General features: G+C 41.4%; 1 protein-coding gene across 2 annotated transcripts in view; it reads right to left on the bottom strand.

Annotated features, from left to right (window-relative positions):
- Positions 1-25,304, bottom strand: part of DOCK1 (dedicator of cytokinesis 1) — a 229,115-nt gene that overhangs the window by 175,009 nt on the left and 28,802 nt on the right. The window contains exons 10-23 of one of the 2 annotated variants that reach the window (XM_072339424.1): positions 24,866-25,001; positions 24,639-24,711; positions 22,244-22,386; positions 20,221-20,346; positions 18,718-18,842; positions 18,370-18,468; positions 17,205-17,277; positions 16,132-16,235; positions 15,466-15,649; positions 10,741-10,838; positions 8,152-8,241; positions 7,879-7,979; positions 5,901-6,035; positions 3,740-3,848 (exon numbers count right to left, since the gene is read on the bottom strand). In XM_072339424.1, coding sequence (XP_072195525.1) covers positions 3,740-3,848; positions 5,901-6,035; positions 7,879-7,979; positions 8,152-8,241; positions 10,741-10,838; positions 15,466-15,649; positions 16,132-16,235; positions 17,205-17,277; positions 18,370-18,468; positions 18,718-18,842; positions 20,221-20,346; positions 22,244-22,386; positions 24,639-24,711; positions 24,866-25,001 — 1,596 coding nt within the window. The remainder of the gene's footprint in view (positions 1-3,739; positions 3,849-5,900; positions 6,036-7,878; positions 7,980-8,151; positions 8,242-10,740; positions 10,839-15,465; positions 15,650-16,131; positions 16,236-17,204; positions 17,278-18,369; positions 18,469-18,717; positions 18,843-20,220; positions 20,347-22,243; positions 22,387-24,638; positions 24,712-24,865; positions 25,002-25,304) is intronic. The other variant, XM_072339425.1, reaches the window with a different exon arrangement.

The following is a 25,304-nucleotide window of genomic DNA, read 5'->3' as shown; positions in this document are numbered from 1 at the left end:
GTCATAAAGTATTGAACCTGTTGGAAAAGCCCTGCAGCTCAGCGCAGCCTGTTTTGTTTTCTCCTGGTGATGAGCACAACCTGAGCAGCCTGGAATGTATTTTCTCCATTTAAATGTTTTTTTCTGTGGTTTTTGCTTATTATCAGGGAAAAAATAAACCGTGGATACTAAGAAACATGTACTATTTGTTGAAAGTGACAAGCGTTATAGAAAACACACACACACAATAGAATTCTCATTAGAGAAAAGCTATCATCTTCTGCTCCGGTTCTCTGTGGTCACATTAGTGGATAATTTTTATATACACACCCACTTTATCAATATCATTTAAAGCACAGAACTAACTTGCCTGCCTGCATTTTAAGTCCTGAAGCACAGCACAAAACCACGCAGAACGGGGCAAACATTCAAACAAAGTGCAAGACCCCTCATCCAAACACTGCCTAAAGCAGACAGCGCCCATAAATTCAATGCAGCTGATTCGACTGCTCTTGTTTCAAAGAGATGCAAGAATAAATTGCTAGGAAACATTTGCATATTTATCTGAACTTAAAACATCGTGTTAGGCTTCGGCTGAGCTCACACTTAAACAGCTAAAGGTTAAAGAAATAATTATCATGCACCAATTAGCAGAAAACAGGAACAAAAATCAGGAAAGCTCTCGACACGTGTAACCATTAGAGGTACACATAAGCATCCAGATCCCAACGCATTCAGCAAATAGCTCCTAAAAATCAAACTGGTGAGGGTGAACTTGGAACAGGCTGCACAGAGAGGCTGTGGAGCCTCCTTCTATGGAGATACCTAAGACCTGTCTGGTCACTGACCTGTGTGACCTCCTATAGAGAACTGCTTTGGCAGGGGGTTTGGGACTTGATGACTTCTTGAGGTCCCTGCAGTTCTGTGACTCTGTGAGTCCACCAGGAGCTGAAGATGCCAACAAAAGCTCTGTATGAGCTTTCAGCTGCCATTAGTAAAAAGTATGTAGCTAAAGACCCACAACTCAAATTTGGCAATGCTTCTAAAATGCTATTTTGCCACACAAATGGCCACTCATCTCCACACTGTGAAGGCTCCTTCCAAGGCCCCTGCCCTGACAGCACCACCAGAAGCTGCAGCAGATGGGCACAGAAATGCTTCTCCTATCTCCAGACAGGCATTTGGTTCTTCATGTCAGCCCTGTGCACCCAGCTCTGCACAAACACACTCTTAGTTCTGCCTCCTCAAAGCTTAAACCTGCAGCCAGGCCAGCAAAGCAACCCTAAATCCTCGTACAATTCAGGCAGTTTCTTTTGATTAAACTTTTTACTTTGCATCAGTTTAAAAAAAAAAAAATGAGGGGCAGTTTAAATGCAAATTATTAAGTAACTGAAGAGCTGAGCAACAGTCAGGAACAGCTCATCAGCTTCCACAAGGATATAAATATTTGAATAGAGTAATTCTTCCCAGGAATGTAAGGCTCTGGTCATTCATTCTCCCCCATAACAATGTCAGCCTGAAGGCTGCTCCCTTCACAGAGCAAAAAACAACAACAAAAAGAGATCAGTACAGTCAATCCAAAGGGAAAAGTTGTAACCATTTCATAAAAACACTGCAGTGGAAACTTCTGCTTTGTGTCGATAAACTATTGAGAAGCATTAAAAGGAGAAACAGAAATATTCAAGTCCGGGAATTAAGTACCTATCCTTTTTAATGTGAAGCATCTTAATTTGGTGTGTAGGCCTTTTCGACTTCTTATCTCTCCAAACAGACTTGTTTCACATACACTTACTTAGCTTTCTCAAAGTACGTTAAATATATATGTATATATGATAGCCTGAAAGTGATAATGCTGGGTCTGCTGATCTGAACTGAAGAACACCCCCAACTCACCTGCTATCTACATTACTTATCTGTGCAACTTCAGCACAGGGAATTCCAGTTGCAACCCCACTGGACAGGCCAGCACAGCACTCAGACTACAGCCATGGCCATGGGAAATCCCACCTCACCTCCTGGCTGCTTCAGCATCCTTTGGAGGCTGCATCAGATCTGTCCTTCAGTCACACACATCCAGAGCTACAGACCAGAACAGCAGCCAGCACTGTGTGTGCATCCAGCAGGGCTACCTGACAACCAGAAGGCTGGCAGCACCAAGCAGAGCATCATACAAGTGTTACTGCACCCAACAAAGCAACCACATTATACACCAATTCTTTGTAATGGAAACACAAAGTTCTAGCTGCTGAAAGAACTGCAGCGCTTCAGTGGATACTCAAACATAATAAGAGCAATCTCGCAAGCTGCAAAAAGTCAATACTAACAATTACATATTTTAAGAGCCAGGTAATTAGAGTCCCAAGGAGATGAAAGCAGTGAATGAATAATAAGAGAAGGGCTGTGGAGGATGCTGAAAGGCACCCACAAGTACTCTTCTTGCTCAGCCACTGATCTGTGGCAGCCTCATCCACCTGCATGCTTACACCGTCAGCTGCAGAGTGGGTGCACTCTGCACAAGCCTGCAGAAACCTGGGTGTGAAGCACAGACTGGGATGGACTCTGACACAGTGTGATTTCTGTCCCCTTTGCTAGGAAGTCTCGCATCCTTTCCCCACCCAGGTGAGCGCAACAAAGTTGACTTGGGGAGTACCTTTACTTTCAATACTCTTCTTCATGCAGCTAACTCGAATAAGGTCATATCCCTATTTTGTTATCAGATGTTAGTCTGAGTTCTCACTTGCAAACCAAAATATTCCAACTCATAGGCCTTATTTCCCACTGTCTGTTTTTGCCACGTGCTCTGCATAACACCACAAGCCTGAGAGCAGCTATAAAGGGCCAAGTGTTGAACCAAGTGTTTTCCCACTCCACGCTTCACAGCTTCCTCTTGCACAGGCACTGTGCTTTGCCACTGCTTTCTTTGCCTCCTGGCTGCTATATAAAATTCTTCTAATATACAGCTACTACACACCTGAGCAGGAAAAGTCACTTTATTCCCACATTCAGTCCCAGTTCTTAGCTCCTTTCTGATCATCTTCTAACTGATTCAGCACAGCTGGGTCAAGAGGTCCATCCTTTTATACCTTCTGTTAGGGCTCACAAGGAGAACTTCAAGGTAGAGCTCATCAAACATGTTTACTACAGTCACGAAACTTATCCAAAGTGAGAGAAATTCAGTGAAAAAATGCAAAACTGGTTTTGACTCACTGACCTCCGACTGCTCTAAATTACAGGGCTGGAGGATTTACCTATTAATGGTTCTGCAACATTAACAGCCTTTCCATTAAAGGTCGGAGACCAATTCCAAGAGCCAGCCATCTAATCTACCACAAGTAGGCACCATATTAAAGGGAAAAGGTGAAACCAGAGGCAGACTTTGTGGTCTGACTCGCTTCTGATTTGCCACATAGAAGGATGCGCCAGCGCTTCAGATGCTACATCCCTGAACAGCCTAGGATATAAGTAAAGCGCATGAGGATACAACATCAGTATCTGAAAAACAATGACTTAACAATACCTTAAAGGTAAGGCTATCCATTATTACCTGATTTAATCTGAAAGTGACGTATTTGCAGCGATGTAAGTAAACTTGTTAGAAACGCATTCTTTATGCAGTCACAAACCTTCAATTAGAAGCACTAAGCATTAATTATGTTAGAAGTAAATACCTTTTTGGGCACAATTACAACGCGCACTTTATCAACTGCCTAATTACAGCTGAGGATACGAAAGCCAAGATGGAGAGCTGGATCCCACATACCTTCACTATGACGGTCTGATCGGAGATGCTGCTCATCATCTCATTGATGGACTTGAAGAGCTGCAGCAAAGACTCCCTGAAGTCTGCTTCTCCTTTGTTTTCATAAAGTCTGAAAAACAATGTGCGTGTCATAAACCAAAAATGGAAATGCACAGAAATCTGTTTCAAGGACCGATAAAGTCCTCCCGTCACTTTAATTTCATTTACTCGAGTTTGCATTTTTCCATTCACATCCCATCTTTACAGCTGTGTCTGAACACATCAGATGGATGCTCTCCCCTAACTCATGCCATGTATGCCCATGCATCTCTGCTTGCCCCCAAGGACCCCCACCATCAGCCAGCAGCTTCTGAAGCCGCCTGTGGTCACACAAACTCCATCCCTGAGCTCATTTTGCACCAAGACCCCTTAGAGCAGCATTCACCAACATCTCCCCTTTATTTTCCTGTTTAATTCTGCAAAACCAGCAAGAAAGGAGCCCTGAGCATGGAGTGCAGCTCAGGAGGAGCACCACACCCAGGCTCTTTCTGTGCACAGTCTGAGGGTGATTTCTTCACACCTGAAGCTAAGCAAGCTGTACTGAGAGTTCATTATGAACTTCTCCTATTTAGAAGAGGAGGAGGGCAGTATCGTTTTATAATGCATATGGAGATCAAGGTGTTTTTGCTGCTTTGCCCTGAAATTAATGCGTATCATTTTTAATACTGTGTTCATAACCCTTTGGGAACCACAGGCATAATTAAATGCTGCGTAACAAATACACAGAGGAAACAAATACTACAGAAAAATTATTAAGTTGCGCTATTTTGTTGTGCAAACCTTTATTCCCCTTTCAGGTTAAAACCGGGGGCTATACAGGACAAATTATGTGTTAACTCCCAGTTTCAATTATAGATTTCAGTGTCCCCCTGAATGTATTAGAGAGGTGCAACATATACTAATGTAAGGAGTAACTAACCTTGGCAGTCCAATAAATCAAAGTGCTTCAGACAAAAAGCTTTGCATTTCAGAAAGGAAAGCGTAATAAAAACAAACAAGTCAGAGTCACAACTACGTTTCTATTGCCAGCTATTTAACATACCTCTCTTTAATACACCTGGTAATACAAAAGCACAGCAGCTCTAAGAAGAACATTATTACACCACGGCAGCATTTCCACCGCTGCCTTCAGAGTTTAAAGACTTTCCCACACTGAGCATTACGCTGGTGTCTGCACTGAGTAAACCAAGTAATGATTTTCCTGAAGTTCACTCAATCCTTTGCCCTTATAGACATTGATATACTGCACAACAGGACTTGCCATGCTTTAGTTAGATGAACCAAGCTTCTACACACTATCCAGCCCCGAAGCTTGCCTGATATTACATTCCCCAAATGCTACGTATATTGTCTACCATATTCCTATCTTAAAGTTAAAAATAGGCTTTTTGTTCAATAAAAGGTTCTGCTTCCTTGCTGAAATTTCTCTGTAAAATGCTACACTTCAACATTAGCATCATTTCAATTGCATATTTCAGGCAGGATTTCAGTCCCATTGCAGAACAAATTGTGGTGTCATTCAGCACTCAGAAGCTTTTCCAATTAATCCCCAGTCATTGAGAATTGCAGCTCCACAATGCTAAAGTATTTCGAATTACTGCTTAGCATGAGAAAACCCAGCGGCCACTACTGAAGGGTCAGACCGTCTGTAAATCCAATCTGCAGCAAGATTATTATTTTTTCCCCCATTTCAAAATGATTTGTAGGAGCTGCAACAGTATAAATGACTTTCAGTATTTTATGGATATCACAGCGAGAACCTTCAATGAGTAAACTGCACTTTGTCATTCACAGGAAGGTTGATGGAGCCGGTGACTTCACAGCTCCACATAAATCCCTTGCAATACGTTTGTTTCAGTCCTTTCACTCTTCGTCACAGACTGTATCTTAATTGAGATGAACACATCGACTTGCTAGTAGCGTTTTTCATGTTTTGGGTAGAAAACGAAGTACTGATGTCAAAATTCATTCATTTAAAAGAGTTATTTGTACTTGACTTTATGGACAGACAGCACCATTGAGCTGTGGCACACATCACTGCTTTTGAGGGTACCCGAGGGATCCTTTCTAGACAATCCTACCCATTGAAAGGATGTGGATTTCCCACCACCACCACACTTACTGATTGAACAGTATCCTGGACCGGACGATGAACTTGAAGATGTACTCCAGAGCTTTCATGGCTTTGAAGAGCTGGTCAGTGATACCACATTTCTCAGCGTTATCCACGTACGTTTTTAAAACTTTAGTCAGTTTGCTGTTTGAAAACAGAAACACAGAGAAGTTATAAGCACGTTCACTTCAACGTGGAGAGACTGAAGGAAAAAATGCACTTCAAGTAGAGCCCTCCACAGTACCAAATTAATTATGCAACTAATAAATACACATTATGAACTCGCTTGTGCTGATTAAGTAGCTGCGACCTGTTCTTGGGTGAAAACACTGACTGCATCACTCAGCACACAAGCAATGCAGAATGTCTTGGTAAGATTCCTGTTATGCTGGATATTCAAGGATGCCCCAGTTAACAGGCCATTATGAAGGTACAACTACCACTAATAGTCAAAAAACAATTAAACACAGGTACCTGGTTAAAATTAAAGCACTCAAAATGGAAGCGTCTCGCTCCGTTAAGGTTTCCCCTTTATGTAGCTTTGCCCGTCAATTTTGGGCTAGAATTTGGGAAACGTATCTGTTAAAAATTCAGTAGGCAGCAGCCAAGAATGTGGAATAATGGAATTTCCAAGTGTGTCAAATTTGGAAGTAACACCATTTTAAAAATAGCACCATTCTGACTACCTCATTTTGAATGAATATAAACCACTTACATAAACGCAACTACAAGCAATTCTCTATTAAAATGCCCCAGCTACAGCACATGCTTTAACATGCACATTAGAAGTGAGTACGTAGAACCACAGAATCGCAGAATGGCCTGGGTTGAAAAGGCCCACAGTGCTCATCCAGTTTCAACCCCCTGCTGTGTGCAGTCGCCAACCACCAGACCAGGCTGCCCAGAGCCACTACATACAGACACTATATGCCACTACAGACAATGGCATTATATAGATATCTTGACGTACAATGGCATCGTATAGATAGGCATCTTAATGTACCAGCATCTCTTTTAATAGGAATTAACCATATGAGGATTTCAGTAGCCACTTACATATTCTTAACAACCTCTCTTAACGTAGCCTGGTGCAATAAAAGCAGAGAAGCAGCAGGGATCTGTCACAAATCAAGCCAACCCTGTTAGGTCTTCCCAGCACCCAGAGCTGAAACCTGCTTCTACATCTCCCCATTTAAAGGAGGGATGGATGGTTTCCCTGCCTACCAGCAGAAAGGCCAGCTCCAGCAACAAAGGCAGCTGCTGCAGGATGCTCCATCCTTTGTGTGCTCCCACCAAGGCAGCAGAAGCGGCAGCAGCTCAGCACAGTGAATGTAATATCAAAGTTGTGACTAAAGGCATCACTTCTTCACTATTTTAAATCAATACTCCTCAAACTTTTTCTGCTCACATAACAGAGTCTGTACGACAGCAAAGCATACAGCCAGTCTGCTTGGCTGAATTTGTTGCTTCCTAACACCAAGAAGATATCCATTATGTATTTTTCTTCGACAAGAACAGTCTGAAGCAGCAACAGTGGACCTAATGGCCAAGAAATACCTAAGACAGCTAAAAGCAATGGATCTTTCTTTTCTTTTCACTACTTCCTCCCAAAAACGACAGTAGTACACATAATATAGAACACATCAATTTAATGCACCAAACAACACTTATTTGAAGAATCTTAAATAGATACTGTTTCCTTTTCAAGTATGACTCAGAAACACTTACAAATATTTTCTTTACAAAACAACTTCTGAAATAGTCAATTATCCCTTCCTTCAGTACAACAAAGTCAAGATTTTCTCCTTGCAAATACTTCTACCACTGCTGTTTTAAAAGGGAAAGACAGAATATATTCAGTCTTCCACACACCAAATTCTATGATCAAATTCCTAATGAAACAAACAACTAAATCACATTACCTGGAATAAAACATTTGCAAGCCACATTATATCCCCAGTTCAAAAAAGGAGTCTTGAATACTTACGTGTAGGCTAACGTAGCACTGAAATGCTTCTTAATGTACGTTTCCAGGACTGGATTAAAATGCTGAAATTTTCTGTCAGCAATCAGTCCAATGATAAACACCTGAAAAATGAGAATAATGAGAAGCCAAACTTTTTTAACCAAAGATGCAAATTAGTTCAATGCTAATAATGTCTGCACTGATAGCAAAGTGCATTCTAATACATCATGGTCACTTGGAATAAATCATAATTACAGCACCCACAATTTTAGGCCATGCAGGACTCAAACTTACCAAAGCATCAAACACCAGCGTGTCAAATGTCTCACTCTCTGAGTTCTCCATCATTATGTTAAAAAGTGCGTCCAATGTGTCTTGAAGGAACTGCAAATGAATACACAAGCCAACACATTTAAGAGGAACAATAAAAATCAGGCCTCACATAGGTTGATGCAGGCATGTTTGCTTTCGTTTATGCAAGATGTTTTTGAAAGTTAGCTGAGAAAGGGCAAATTTAACACTGGTTTTCTGCAAATGCTCTATAGTTCATTTCTATAAATCCATATCACTCAAAAATAGGGAAAAAAATATATATTTGGTGCTTGAAGAAAACATTTAATCTATTTAGAGTAGACGAACAAAATATACTCCAAAACTCAATATCAACATACAGCCAACAGGGTCATGCAGTTTCTGAAGACTGATGTTTCGTAGCACAAACCAGACAAGCAACTCAGGCTCATGCCAAACCAGTCACCCTGAGCAGTATGAGAAGTGCACAGCGTACGGCTTTTCACAGCTGCACAGTTCCAAATGACAGCATACATGCAGGCGTGGGACAGAGCACACAACCTCCTGCCCCAGCCCAAAACCTACAGGTCTATCCCTGTACAGAGGAAGTCTTCACTAGCCAGCTGGCTGGACACCCTGATCTGCACAACACGAAAGTAAAAGCAGATTAGTGTCAGGGGACACGAGGTGAACAGAGCGATAAAAGCTGTTTTACAGGCATTTAATTACAGCATTCCTTCCCACTGACAGCAAGCACCACCTTGGTAAACCAGAGATAAATACATCCAGTTCTGTCAACACAGGATTCTGCATCTGTGCATCCTCTGCCATCAGATGACAAAAGCAACATGGGGTTCTCCAAGGCAGAACTGTGCTGCCCGCTGTTTGTTTTGGTTGAGAGAGAAGAGGTTTAACCTCAGATTGCTCTTGTAAATTTGTCTCAAGAAAGTTAAAATAATAAAAGGAAATGTGTGTGCACATCTCTTTATTAAGCCATACCTGCTTCATATCCTAACAGGCTACAGAGTTTGATTCTGCACGTCACCTGGACCACAAGTGATACACTTGAACTACCTGATAAATCCAGAGGCAAGCCTCAGGAGCTGACCTCCACCTGGAAGCTCGTTAAATACCAATGAATACCCAGAATCTCAGCATTTAAGCACCAGCAGCTCAAGGAGACAGCACAGCATTGTTAGAAGAAGTCTGCCTTGGTTTGAAGAGTTCTACCAGGCCCAAAGCACTGCCTGCTTAGGTCTTAAGTCTTAAAAACAAAGAATGGTCAGAAGCCTGGGCCACAACTGGGCAAGCCTCGGTTTCACACTGAGACATCATACACGGCACGGCATTGGTGCAGTTCAACTTCTACATCTGTGTGCAAGGACTTCACGTAGCAGCACAAAGGATGCAGAATCAGTGCTGCTGCTACCAACAAGGGAACAATTCTCAGGCAGGGAGACAGTCTACACAGAGACTTTCTGAACCTCATTGTAATAAATAAAGCAAATCAGTGGTCTACAAAATAATGGAAAAGGTTTAAAGAGCAGCATGAAGCATTCGCTCTTCTGTACTATGTGCAAATCAAGTTGTGCCCCAGTTCCCACAAGGGAAGATGCGAGTAAGGCTTCATCCAAGTCCCGCAGCAGTGCAGGGAGATGGAGTGCAGGAGAACTAATATCGCTGTTAGTGGAACCGCGTTTGCACAGCATTCTGATGCTTCTAAAATCACCAGTATCCATCAGGCACTGATCTGTCGTGCGCCCTCTGATGCTGTTTGGAGAAGAGGGAAAATTACAAATGACAGCACTATGACAACGCTCGTCAGAACCAACTGCCGGTGTCAAGTTTTGAGCCGTCCAATGATCCATAACAACACAGCAGGAAGGAAAACCTTCCCATAAAAACAGATCACATCTGAGATACTATCCTCCCCACACTCAACAAAGAGAACAAGATCAGCAGCCTCATATATTTTAAGTCACTTTAAGATAGGCATTCTTTAATATTTCTATTAAACGCATTAAAATCCAAATGAAGCTAAAACACTCCAGGCCCTTAAGGGTCATCTGTCCCCAGTTGGGTGCATCTTTTGACACGTTATTACATTTGATTTAGTAGAACACATTCAATAATGTCTCAGCCTACTCTTTTCCATAAATAAATCTGTCTTTATGTAGGTCTGTGCAATCACTCAGTGGCCTTGGCAAATGTAAATAGCTTGGCTCAGCTCAGTATTTTCAGGAGAAAAAACTTCACATCCATCTATTAAAAATATATTAAATAACACAATGTGATGATTCCAAGATCTTGCAAAGAAAAACAACCTTTGCCTTACTGTATCCATATATAAAAGTCACAGGAGTGACTACAGGACACCAAGAGAAATCTCTACATTAATATAAATGTGCAGGTTACATCTACTTTTACCATCTGAAATGTACTTGGAGGGAAAGAAGAGAGACATCTCAAAGGCAAAGAGACACCTGGCTACCATTTCATGTGTACATGCATGTGGTAGGGTTGGGGGGGGGAGGGAGGAACAAAATAAGGAAAAAAGACACCAAATGACCAGTTTTGAAATCCACTTGTTACCTTAACAACTTCACCACCATCAACTTTCATCAGCTGCTTCAAATTCTGCTGCAACAGGTTCGTGTTCGATCTCCATTTCAAGAGTCCCAAGAGATCAACTAGAGATTGAAAAAGAAATCCGTTGTGATATCATGTGGGACGTTTGCTTTCACCTGCACACTGTAACCGGGGTCAGAACAAACAGGTTTATTGCGATACGCCAGCCATTTTCACTGGACAGTAACGCGTGTCTAACATACCTCTGATGCAGTAGAAACCCAGTAGCACATCTCCGCTCTGAAATAACAGTGAAAGGCTCTAAATAAAAGCAGCCTGATTTATTATGAAATGTCACTGGTAAAATCCGGGCCAAGGAAGCCCGATCCCTCATTTCTAATTTGCTGTATACAACAGTTGTGCGCTTAAAAAAAGATGCCAACATATAATTAGTCATCCACCAACACAGTGATATCCACGCAGCTGTGATTCTTCCAGTGTGAACATTTCTAGCTCCTCTGCTCTCTCTGAATACCATGAAAGCAAAATACGACAGCGTAAGCCAAACAGCAGCAAACTAAGTTAATTCAGGGGGAAAGCTGTCTGCTTAGTAACTCATAACACCCAAACTAGTCGGCTGCTTTCCAGGGATGGATTGGGACATAGGTTGGATCATGAGAAGGAACAACTGTAAGCAGTCATGTCCCCACATTCTACATCCCACTGTTAAGATGGTGTCACTCCATCCTTCACTGGTAACTAGAAAACACAGCAGGCGTGCTCTCTCTTTTACTAGTCATGAAGGAGCACAGCACCATTTTTCAGTGAGACAACTCACAATCATGTGCCATCTGCAAAACAGCAAGCCATAACAACCACACTGTAGCACCAGCAAGCTATACCCACTGCTGCATTTTCCTGAGGTGCAACCTGGAGATGCAAACCAACCCAGAAGTCCAAGCTCATCATCATGCCTTTGCCAAACTAACACTGGGGAAAACTTCCTTCCAGTTTCATTAAGTCAGTTTTCAGCACCGAACAAACCATCTGTAAGTCATCCTGGGTAAGAGAGACCAAAGAGAAAACTACAAGATTTTAAGACTGCCTTCGGTTTAGTGGCTGAATTATGAATGCATACCACTAAATACCATAAAACGTGGCTGACATTATGTGACTTCTGCCAGGGTAACTCTTAAAACAAAAAGACAGCATCCCCAAACCAATCTCCCTCGTGCTTTACTCAATCTCTCAAAGCAAGCAACAGAATATTTGCCAAGACAGGCATCTGTAGAGTCTGTGGTGCAAATTACACAGAGACCCAGAGCAGCTGCTTGATGTTCCCAAAATCTTTCACTCTATGGAAGGAATAAAACTGTCTCCAGTGCAATTTTTGTTGACTAATTTCCCCTCTTAGCAGGGCTCGGACTAAAACAAGCTTTCTCTTTCTTTGGAGAGCGTTCCTAGCTGAAGTGGTGTACTACAATAGCTGCAGTCCTCCATTTTCTTATGTTTAATGTATTCTATGGGTAGTCTGCAGGTCAAAACCAAAGTCCCAAAAACTCAACATCAACAGAAAAAGTGTTCCTGGAAGCAAGTTGAAGATGTGTCTAGGAGTTAACCAAAGCATTTCATGAATACGTTTATATCAGGTTTCTAACACTGAGCTGAGTTTCACTCGGACTTCTACAAAGGCACCAGCTTGACGAAAGAAATGAGCTGGACAAAAGCCAACCCACATCTTCGGAATGGAGTCATGCAGTGCCCCAAGAAAACAAACTCGTGCACTTTCAGTGCGATGGCATAGCAAATGCGTTATGAATATACATGTGTGAACTGAAAATGTCAATGTAGTCCGACACCGAGAAAGAGAAAAATAAGTTACAGTGTACAGAAAGAATGCGCCTTCACTCTGTGACCGCAAGCATTAACCCCAGCAAAGCACCAGTCAGACACTTCATCCTATTCTCTCAGTAAGCTCAGGCATAAAATAATACAGTAAGCAGAACTGGGTAAGTATGTAAACTGCACTTATCCTATAGAAAACAGTAATTACTATAGGTTCTCTAGATCAAGTGAAACGTATAGACCAGAGAAAGAAGACTGAGGATTTTCGATTGCAAAGCATTAGAATAAGTACCTAGCCTGCTTGTAGCCAGTAACAGCTTTAACAGCTTAGTGCATTTGATGCTGTAAGTTAAACACAAAGATCATCTTTTACATCTTAATTAACAATAGGAAGCAAATGGCCCAGTTTCCTGATTATACACTTCCCTCAACTCATATGGATGCAAAAGTTTCCCTTCACTGATGCATCAACAATACATCAAGTGACAGTGGTGATGTAAGGCATCACCTGAAAACACCTTGATAGTTCAAGGATCTCACACTGCCTTAAATTTCAGATTTTTAATATAGATGCTCCATTTTATTACACCAAAGTGACCTTGATATTTATGTCCAAGTTCAGCCCATAAAGGACATATTTGTTACCAAACCATCTTCAGAGCAGAATAAAAGTAGAGGTATATGGCAGCTGAATCCACCATGTCTGGGAAGGACATTATTTTCTTCCTCAGATGGAAGAGGAATAGAACGTGTGGTCAAGAGGCAAAGCCACCACAAGCAGCATCTTCTGATGCCTCCAAGAGCTCACCCACCCCCAAGGCAGCTGTGCCTTTGCTTGGCGTTGCCTTTTATTATTACTATCTTAAACAGTCCTTCTCAGCACTGTTCGCCTTATATTTCTCTTCTTCCTAAAAATTAAACTCAAAAAATCTAAGGCAAACATTGTTCCTACCAATGTATTTTGCTAATAATGCTAGTTGCAAAAAGCCACATCACCTCTTTGCAGTTCATAAAGAACAGAAATCCTGTGAGTGTTAGGGAAGCTATACACAGCCTGCAACATCAAACATAACGCAGAAAGAACCATATGATTTATTAGCACAACTTCACAATTATTTAAAATGAGTTTTAAAGCCAATTCTAGGAGAGCAGAGAAAAAATATTACAGATGACCAAAAGGAGAAAATTACTTTGGCTTTGGGAGCTGAGAATAATTGCAGACTTTTATTTATTGCTAATTAAGGAAGTTAAGGAAGCAGTACTACCTCATGGTTCTACAGAAGTGAATATCAGCTTCAGAAACTAGATTCTGAAGGGCACGACCAACTTGTAGATGAAAAAATGATATTTGAGGAGATCAGAAGTTGTGTGCTTCCTTTATAAATTGTCTAAGAATACACAGTGATCTCCTTGAATATCGTAATACCTTGAAGAAGCAGCTCTGGCAACTTTGGGGAAGTTGCACAGATAACAATATTACCTGTAACATGAAGTGAAAATCAAAGTTCAAGGCATACTGTATGTAAATGAAGCATGAAATAATGCTGAGTCCCAAGTTTAGTAATTTCAGTAAAAGCTGTTCTTAGAAAGCAGTCAACATATTGACCACTATAAAATATTACCAAACACTACCAAGATCTATGAAAGACTGAGAAGGAAAACAAGCAAACAAAAACAACTCTAACATTACCAATCACAAACCAAAAGCAGCAAGCAGTTGCATTTCACATGCTGGTTTCTGTATTCTACAACAGCCCCAAATCACCGCGTTACTGCTGAGCTCTGATCCTGTATTCGCCATCAAATTCCAAAAGTCATTTCTGCATTTTTTTGCTAAGCATCCTCTCAGGCTATAAGACTGCCAGACTGCAGTAAGTCTGATGTGCTCTGAATATAAAACACTTAGGATGTGCTTGGAGAGAGATGTCCCTGGAAAAGACCGCAATAGAACTGTGAGTTGACTAGGAAGTCGCAGAGTAGTAACTTTCCCCCCTAGACAGAGGGGTGACCAAAGAATTAATTAACGTGACAACTCCAAGCACAGTTCCCCCATCCCCAACCTCACCTCCTGGTGACTCAGGGAGGAAGGATGCTGTTGCCCGGCATGACTCACACCCAGTGACCCACCCACACTCCCAGCCCACCATCGCTGTGAGGGGAAGCCATGGCAACCAAGCACAAAACCTAAAGAGAGGGCACAGACTGGGAGAGTGAAATATTTGCTTCAGTGGCTGCCACCAGACCTGGTTGCTGCAGCCTCTGGATGCGGCCAGGCAGCTGACAAGTACGCATGAAAAATATGTATAAGGTGGTTTTGAAAAGAGCAAAATACACCAACTCCACTCCTGGCTTTCCACAAGAATGTGTCAGGAGAACAGCGGCCTCCATGCAATGCATCCTCATGTACAAAACTAATACTAAAGAACGACAGAGCTCTCTTTGGGCACAGCATACAGAAAACACTGGATATTGCACCTTGAAAACAACACAAAACAGATTATTTTGGAGCACAGCCACGATATCATCTCCCCCTGAAAACAAACTCACCCTCTCTCTTAGTGCTACTAATCATATCCACACGGCACTGAAATGTCACGGGGCCTGTTTTCAGTGTATTTCAATGGAAAAGTCTCAACTATGTGGCAAACAGAGGCACCCGGGGTTAAATGGATGCAGATATATTCCGTTTCCTTGCAGACATACTCCTCTAAACTAAATGCATGGAGAGTGCATAGTACTGTGAGCGGATGCTTTCAGAGCACCTGGCAACTTAATCCAAAATAGGGTATCAAGCCATCCAGTCCCACTCAAAAGGAAGGAAGACTGAGAAGACTGCATGCAGGTCAGTGCATACAGCTCCACTCAAGCTGCAAGATGGAAACTCCAGCAGTTCTATGAACTCACCATTCTGAGTAAGCTTTGTGGAACAGACCAGAGTAGAAATCTGGAAAGAGTCTTTGCTGATGGTGCAGCTACCAAGGTTCTGCATGCTCTTCCCTGTTGCAGAGTGTCCCTTCTCCTCCAACTCTATTTTAGTGGAAGGCAGACTTAAATATGTGGAGGCATCTTCCAGCTTCTTTGCTTCTGCCTGCAGCAGAGTTTTACATGCAACATGAAGAACAATTGTAAGAAAAATAAGCAAGAAATCCTCATAATAGTAAAATTTTATTATTTACCCTGGAATTTCTTAAGAGTTGTGTTCAGAATTGGAGTTATCCAATGAGCCGTTAACAATTGCACTAACCCATCTACAGCTCAGAGCCAAGATCTGATATTTAAAGAGCCAGACAAGTAGCTTTCCCCCCAGCCATGAAAATCCACATAAATAAAATTCAATTACAAGCCTAAGAAATTCACCAATTAAAACATGCCCGAGAAAACAGATCCCAAGTTTAACCATCAGTCTGCCATACTGGAAAGCCACACAGTGCTTGCTAATTAGTTGCTTGATCTACTGTAACATTCCACATCTTGTTGTGTATATCCTTGTGTAACAAAGTAGTGCGTTGGAAGTAAGCAAGGCTCACGCTTAGCCACCAACTATGGGAAGAGTATCACAAACTTCGGTACCTTATAAACTATAAGGTCATGTTCTCCATCTCTCAACGTTGTTCCATCGTATCTCATGAGCTTCACAAACGCAAGGGCAAATATCTTTTCGGATTTATCTTTGGCTGTTAAAAAAAGAAGAATCACCCATAATTAAGTATTCAGCATTAGTGGTGGCACTTCATTTAAAGTGTAAAAAAAGGACAACCTGTATGTGAGTGACATCCTAAAAAAGTAGTAGGTACTACTCTTGAAACAAAGAGAATCTCTTATTAATGACCGTTTTACAAAGCATACTGCTTTAACTAAATAACCATTATGGGACAGTGAACTCCACACTACACAGATGAGTATACATAAAAAGCACTGCATACCTTACAATACATCCAGTGGATGCCACCTGATTAACATTTTGGTCAACGCATGTATTCTGCAGCAAAAAGAATTGCTGCCAACTTAGGAAGGTGTTCTTGTCCAGTGAGGCAGCCACTGTCATTACTACAGGGAACGAATGTTATCATAACCCACATTTTATTGGAGAGCAACTGGTGACAAATGGAAGATGTCTAGAAGGATTGGCTGGATGCTCAGCCTATGAAAGCATCTGAGCTGCCAACATTACCCAAAAGCTGAGGAGATCCACAAGCCCTCAAGTATCACTTACTTCAAAACAACCACAAGTCAGCTGGAAAACCAGAAACGGAAACCAAGTTTCTTAATAGCTTCTACTACTGATCCTAAGCCTCCTGTAACTTCTCTTTCACATTCTTATTTCATATGTAGGATGCTATTAAGCATGTCAACATCTTCACTACCACCTCTCAGTTCCTAACCGAAAGCTTTACCCACCAGCCCTTCAATATGGTGTGGAAATGACTGGACAGGAAAAGAAAAGGCAATGCCAAAGGTAAAATCTATAAGTTACAAAGAGAAAAGAAGTTGAAAAGCTAACATAAAACAAGCAGGCAAAGGCTTACCCCCACAGCAAAACCAATTGTAACAGTCAATTACAGATTAGACATTTTATGCCCATTTCAGCAGATATTGGCACCAGACACTGACAAGAATCATAATGAAAAGGCCAAATTACTCACAGTCCTGAGACGATCTGTGTCGGAATGTGAACCTCAAATGACTCCGGTTCACATCTTCAATGGGGATTGCGACCTTCACGTATTGTGGGAGAGGATGGAGAAAGGAAACAGTCAGGGCAGTATCTTCAAACATATCTACCACTACCAAATCTCATCTAGACATTTTCAACATTGGCTCTTTACAAAACATTAATGTTAAGAACGAGCTTCAGTCGGCCACCAAAGACCAACAGTCACAGATTCCCTAGGAAAATGAACAATTTACCCAGCAAGTTATCCAGCAAGACATGGAGATACTAAGGCTGACACAGCCACAATGGTTGAAACCTCAAAGCATTCCCTGTCAATCCTCCCAGCTCTGGAATGAGCCCCCCTTGACTATGACCAGCAGGGGTGAACTTTGTAAGATATTTATTACCTATGCACCACTTGCAATACACAAACTATTAGTGTGTCACTGATCCCGATGTAACCAACATGCAGAGATGTAACTACTCTTTGCTCCTGATATTTTCGCTCCAGTTGCTGTATTTCCTCAGCTGTGTGCACCAGCAAGCTCCATGCTGCCTGCTGCTCCCTACCACATCTGGGGTTCTGAGACTCCCCAGCAACAACTTTCTGCTGCCACATGCATTGAGAGCTCCTTTGACTTGAAACCATGGTGCGGAGATGCGAAGAGCCTCTTTTCTTTGATATGCATCTACTGTTCCCACTGACTACAGAATATTTCATTAAGCTAACGCTGGCCTCCTACACAAAAATCAGCATTTAAGCTAAAATGTTATTATCCAAGCAGCTCCAGCAAGCTTGCAGTACAATCAGCCAAGTCCCAAAACGACGATGAGTTCAACAGTATTGCAATTATGTTTTAATCTTAATATTCTGCTTCTGCAGGTCGGTTTCATGGAAAGAGTAAAAACCGTTCCCAAACAGATGGTGCAATGCCCCCAAAACAGCCATCTTGACCAGAAGGATGAAATACAATTTTTTTATGCGATGAAAGACTAAACCATTTTCCAGCCATCTCTGAAATACCTCCTTTTGTTCTACTGAGAATGGCTACAAGCATTCATGTTTCTGAATTTGCTTCCCAAGACTTTCCACTGAAATCTGTATTAACTTTGTACGAACACCGATGGATGAAATTATCATAACATGTTTGTACCTTGACAGTCTCAAACCAGCGAGGCTGCTTTACTTGGTAATATATTACTGATTTGTACTCTGAGATGGCTTCATCACCAGCACCAGGAAAAATAACACTCTAGGAAACACAAGCAGAAGAGAAAATGTTTGTGTCCATCTTAACCTCTACTTTTCAATTCGACAAATAAGAAATAAATCAGTAAGTAGGTCAAAATATGACAGAAAACATGCACTGATAAAGGAACCACGAGAAGGAGAACATTCTGTTGTAAACAAAAATAGGGACTAAAGTTGAAAATATCTAAAAAGATGTTGAAAAGATGAAATGTACGTATAAAATAAAATGGGAATGTTCACTAAATAATACCTCTAATCTTTTCCCATCTTCATCATAAACAGACACTGTAACTTCTACATTCTTTGCTGTTGTTTTACTGCCTTTGTCAAAATCTCCCTGAACCAACGTCACATAGATATCATTCCGAACATCTCCTACAAGAAAAGGAGCACAAAGTTTGGAGGAACGCATAGAATCAATGACCGACATTATTAGTAACAAACACACACATTATATATAATGTGGGAAAATGTTTGAAAGCCAGCATATTTTCAACACTGAAAACCAGTAGTGCTGAAAGCAGTTATGTTTAGCTAAAACTGACTTACGGTTTGTAAACTTGAACTACCAACGCATAGAGCTGAAGGTAACAAAGTCCACAATTACTTTTGGAATGAAAGAATACATCCTCATCATTAAGATTATGTACCGTATCATTCCAGAAACCCCTCAGTTCTCTTGGTGGCTCTATCCTTTATTTTCATTACTAATTTGAAAGGATACATTTCAATTCCTTCAACTTATCTCACACACGTGTTTTTACATGACAGCCTATGGGGGTCTGCTATAACATTACAAGGGGAGATTTCTGATGTTTTTTGCTGCTGCAGGTTTCAGGGAAGGACTACATTTAGCTTTATGTCTCAAAATGCTCTTCAGCCTCAGCCCCATTAAAGTAAAACCTTGAAATGAACTGGGAAACAGGATTTCCAGTCATTCCAAGAGGCAGATGGTCTATGTGCCAACATACCATCATAACAAGCAGAGGTGCTGAGGCACTCAGAACATATTGGCTGTATCGTAAAATATCTGATCAATGCAGTCTGCAGCCACAGGATGAGAGCTGGAACCCGCTCGTTACTGAAAGTATCTGATGGCTTCTCCAGAGCCCATCAATCTGAAAGGACAGCGTCATCTTTTCCTGTATTGTGAAGTATGGCTTCTGTTGTTGTTGGGGTTTTTGTTTCTCTGGGGGGTTTGTTTTTGTAAATAAACACCAGACTTGAACAACTGCAGAATATACGCAGGAAGGAGACACGATAGCAATCTTCTACACGTATTACCCAAAGTTAGCACACACCCTGAGAGACCTGCTATCTCTAGATCAAATCTTTTGCTCTGAAAAATCCTACCTGCTTTCAGGTTTGGATTTACCTCAGGAGATTAAAGTTTTACATCTGCCCTTGCTAGGGAGACAATACGAACATTGCATTTTGTATACATCTTCCTTCACTGGAAACAGGGGAATTTCCATTGCCATCTCAATATCATGTCTCTGTTTGGGGTGGGTATTACTAGCTTTATTAATTTCTGCAGCACGTGTGGCAGGTATATGCTTATCTCCAATCTATATTTTGGGACAAGATCATAGAATCTTCAAGGTTGGAAAAGACCTCCAAGACCCTTTGATGACGTCTTATTTGCAGGTTCTTTGATCCCCAAAGCATCTTCATGCGAAGAGCTTGAAAGCATACAGGTACGTAAAGAAGGTTAAAAATTAACAAAGCAGAGTACATTCACACAATGGCTTACCAGGCATAATGATCTCTGGAAACCCCATTTTCCGTGCCACAGCTGTTGACCTATCCACTAAATGTGGAAACTCTTTTCTAATCTGATGAATATCTCCTGGAAGAAGTTTCAAAGTCACCCACAAACCTGTTGGGTAAAAATCACTATTATTAAACTTGTGGTTTTTTTTAGTTGTTGCACATTTATCCATTTAGGGAACACATCCAGGAGCAACTGCATACAGCTTCTCACAGACAGGCTGACAAAGCCCAGTTCTCAGTCATGACTTTGAACCTTCACTACAACACGTCTTTACTGGGGCAGCATCCAGACATACTGAGGCCCTTCACATGCCACCATTAGCATCAGAACTCCTCTTGACAGCATCCTGAGAACCAAACTTGACCCACTCCTCTTGTCTTACACACAGGGCCTTGTAGAAAGGCCATTAACATTATTAAGTCGTTAACAGAACAGCCTCAAGCTTTAAGCTCTCAAAAGTTCTTTCTAAGGGAATGTTTATCTTCCACAGGAAGAAAGAGAAGCGACACATCTCTCCATTCAAAGCAAGGCTGCATTTTACAACCAAGCAATATGGATACACCAAGGCAGTCAGCACCAGCTGACAGATACCCTGAAATGGTTCAGGCCCACCACCCCCATCAGCTGTTTTCAAGGCACTGAATACCCAAATCTACATCACCAGCTTTACACAGTCAATGTTTTCCTCTCTCTTCAGCAGCAGAAGCAGCCACTAAAGCCAATGCTTGCCAACTAACATCAGGCATGCTTGTTATAGGGGGGGAAAAAAGACACTAAAAAGAAAGCATTCCATACTTGGTAAAGTGACTGCCAGTTACACTGAAGCATGAAATAATTGCAGCAGCGATTTTCAGAAAATTCCAAAATTAAAAACCATGAAAAGAATACCCCGAAAATATTCATCTATAAAACAACTGTGTGAGTAACAGGATAACCCGCAATGTAACTATGCATTTGTTTTGTATGGCAGCTAGCTTTCTTTTTCTTTTACTAAAATCTCTCCCAAATGGCTCTGATCTGACCGGTTGCCAAAGGCAGCGCTACCAGCTGCTATTTCATTAAGCAGTAATGTACCCACAAGGACTGGCCAAGCCACAACTCTTTGTCCTCTCTGGTTTGCTGGGGGTGGGCAGGGCCTGGCTTAGGGAAAGCGCTTGGAATGAATCAGTTTCCTCCTTTCTGATATGCACTTCTCACAAGTGAAAACTGAAGATGGGAGGAAATCAGATCCAAGTTTTAGTTAAGAAGGATTTGTATATACATGAAAATGTAGAGTTTTACTTACTGTAAGTCATTTTTTAAAAAAATCAATTAAAAAAAACAAAAAACATCAAAACAGCAGATAATTTGTCCTAGGCTGGGCCTATTTTTCATATACTCAAAAGCCAACTGTAAGCAGTGAGCTCTGAACCAGCCTGTCTGGAAGTACATTAATTCAGACTGAAGAAAGATAACAGCTAATAATATAAACCAGAGCCACACAATTCACTTCTTAGCTGCCAGATACATTGTTAAGTGTTGCACACAACAAAGGCAACCCAGAGGAAACAAGAGGGATGACTGGGGCTGCTTTCCTCCTACAGAGGCATCCCTGTGGGTTCTGATGGGAGAAATCCCTTTTGCCTGCTTGATGGGAAGGCAACTGTTGCAAATGCAACTGCAAAGCAAGGAGAAGGAAGACAACATCTGCAGCTCTGGGGCACAAGGGCAGACTTCCTGAAGCAGTTTTCAGCACAGAAATACAGAGATGTCCCAGTGAGGGACACTGAAGATAAAGGACAGAGGGTCTGCAGGGCTGACAATAGGGGCAAAAGATGCTGAGCACAAATAGCAAAATCAGCCTTGAAGGAGAGGAAACATAGCACAGTTGTATCTTCTGGTGCCAAACAGCGGAGTTGGTGATATTATGCCCCCTTGACTCCATGGTTATAACAATCCCATGCTAAAAATCAAGCAATGAGTGTTTTTACATACACCAGCATATAGAAAGAACAGTACGTACCCTGACCCTTGTGGTTAACTTCTTTAGCAGCAATCACTTTGTTTATAACAGTCTGAAGGAAATCATTCTCCCCTGCCACCCTGGGTGAAAAACGGGATGATATGTTCAGCTGCTTGTGTCGAATGGCGTCATCCAACGCTAGCCTGGAGGATGCACATGACGACCAACACCAGGAAACAAAGGGTCACAGAAAACCAGAAGTCACAGTAACAAGGAAACACAAAAGATCATATCATAGTTGTGACAAAGAGTATTTATTAGTCAACGCAAGACAAAGGACAGGAAAGGTAACAAGAAAGACAGAGGAAGACCATTAATCAGAAGAACGCTGATCTACCAAAGAGAAGTACAGCAAACTCGTGTTGTTACTTCTTCCTTCAGGAACACGCATGCACAGCCCCCATAAAGCTTTATTAGGATTGGAAGGGCATCTCCCGCCCGAGAACCCCCAGCTAAGCAGTGAAAACCTACACAGGTAGGTTCTTGTTTTAAATAGGAAGCCATAGACTGGCCCCGCTCCACCTCCAGGGTCACTGCTGGGGTTCCACAAAGGAAGCAGCAGTGCATACCGCCTGAGGGAAAAGCTTCTACCCATCTCACAGAAATGGCAGAGGACAAGAAAAGCAGATAATTCAAACATTCTGTTAAACTCGATGAATAAATGAAAAGATGAAACCTATAAATAAACACCAGCATTAAGTGTCATTTAAGCAATCCTGCCAAGTGCTTTTGACAGCCATTGTGTTGGTGGCTAGTGGATGAATACAAACAAACAAAGATATGAAAACAGAGTTGCATGTGGTACAACAGAAGCGAAGCATGGGATGAGAAGAAAAATGTGGCTCATATATACAGCCTAAGTCTACATTAGGAATAATGACACCAGCATTCATCGTGTGCTTTCACATTATTCGTGCTGTTTGAAATACACTTTTTCTGAAGCACGTTTTAATTTAGTGCAGCGAAAAGAAAAAATCACATTCTGTATCTCTTCAAATACGTGATTTATACACACATAAAAAAAAAACAGATCCATTTTAATGGAACAGAAAACTAGATGTGCCATTAGCATCCACTTTGACACACACAGATTCATTTTCACTGCACATTTCCACACTTGCTAGAAGAAAGCTTGCTAACATTTGCCACACAATAAACATATCACGGAAGCACTCTTCCCTAAAGAAGTCTGTTTCCCTTGAAAAACAGAGTTACACTTTTGATTTTCACAGCAACGGATGCTGTTGCATACAAACAAAACCATTTTAGACATTAGGCACACGTCCATTCACAGCATCACCTTGGTGTTCTATCTATACCCTTGCATCTTCAAACATGAGGACTTCCAAAAGCAGGCCTTTTTGCCAAAATGAAGCTTAATTTGTGACTACGTCATTTCAAGTTCTTTTCTTTGGTTGGTTTTCTCCATTACTAAAACCCTCTGAATACCCATTAGCGTATTAATGAAGGAATTTTTGGTTAACGTTACCTCATCTTTCACAGTGTTGAACAGATGGCAGTGTAACATTTCTTAGAAGGAATAAGCTAAGCACTGCAGCTCTACACACACGCATTTGACTTATCCCTTCTATCCCTTCTACCTTTCTACACTTCACAGAATAAAAAATAAAGACCTCCATGTACTACGGATGGAAGTGAACTTTTGCCACGGCTCTCCTCTGTTAAAATGGAAAAGGTCTGAAGTTTCAAAAGACTGAATCCAAGACCAGGACCAAGCAGGATGCTAATCTCCATGGTCCTCTACATCAACTATAACATGCACAGCAGGCAGATCTCCTTCACCATCCAACCAAAATGGCTCTGGTGAAGGGTCATATGAAAAAGCCAAAGAATGAGAAGTATCCCAGGATGTCTATCAAGCCATCTCTCAAATTCTCAACATTTACTTTTACAACAGTTTTTACAACAATTTTCTTTACTGTGTCATTTCATCTCCTACCAAGAAACAGATACATGCTGCCATTAAGTCCTTTCACAGAGGTCACCTGGATTGGATGCCTTTTTCAGTCTTGGCCAGCGCTGAACCAGCAAAGTAACTACTTCAAGCACCGCGCTTCTTAAGCGTGATAACCCTGACATTTCATGTTTAAAATAAAGAAAGAAATAAGTAAAAGGAAAATGGAACAAAACCAAGAATGTACCCTCAAAATTCAATTGAAAAAATTTAAAGCAAGTTTTTGGTGCTGACAGTACCATAACTATTGGGAAATTGCCAAGAACAAAACTTAAGAAGTAATGCTTAAGATAAGCTATCGGACTGAAATAAATCAGCTTCAGAATATTATAGAGCACACCTTATAACCAAAATTTAAACTGTAATAAAAAGTCACGATCTTTAAACTTCTGCTTATTCTTTACGCTATTCTTTACTTACGGTTGAAACGGTATGAAGTGCTGTTTGTCCTCATCATCAACTTTTCCATTAATTATGTCGGTAACGTCCATTACTGAAAACAAAAACAAAGTACTCTGAATTGAAGGATAAGTGCAGGAAGAAGAGTGGCGAGGGGACACCCCGAGGGGCAGGAAACAACAGTTATTAAGCACAGGCTCAGGCAACCAAGCGATGTGACAACTAGGGATGCTGCACACAAGAATTACCTGCTACTCCAAAAGGCCGCCGGAGCCCTGAGGTCAGCTTCCTCGTGTTGTTGTCCCTCAGCTCCATTCTGCCCACCCGCACAATCTGACAGACAAAACTGATTTTCTCTCTTTTCAGGTCTTTGCTGCCGAGGTCCTAGAAATATAAAGTTTAGTCAGACTGTTTTGTCATAGTCGAACGAATTACAAGTTCCATTCAGTACATTTAGAACATTTGCCTTCGTCATCGTAGCACAAGAACAAATCGTTCCCAGAATTTTAAGCATGTTTGTAACAGTAGTTACGCCTTATCTTGACTTCTGTGTGAATTAGTTGCTTAGGAAGTCAAGTCATTTCTAGTAAATTAAACCTTCACGGAGCAACATCACCCTTGTGTTTAAAAGTTTTAAAGAGACATTTATGAGAAATGTCTCATAGGAGCCTCCAGCAGGACTGTGAC

The sequence above is a fragment of the Excalfactoria chinensis genome, chromosome 6 (assembly GCF_039878825.1).
Source record: "Excalfactoria chinensis isolate bCotChi1 chromosome 6, bCotChi1.hap2, whole genome shotgun sequence".
Classification (NCBI taxonomy): domain Eukaryota; kingdom Metazoa; phylum Chordata; class Aves; order Galliformes; family Phasianidae; genus Excalfactoria; species Excalfactoria chinensis.
The sequence above is the reverse complement of the archived record's forward strand: the minus strand, read 5'-3'. Positions and strand labels throughout refer to the sequence as shown.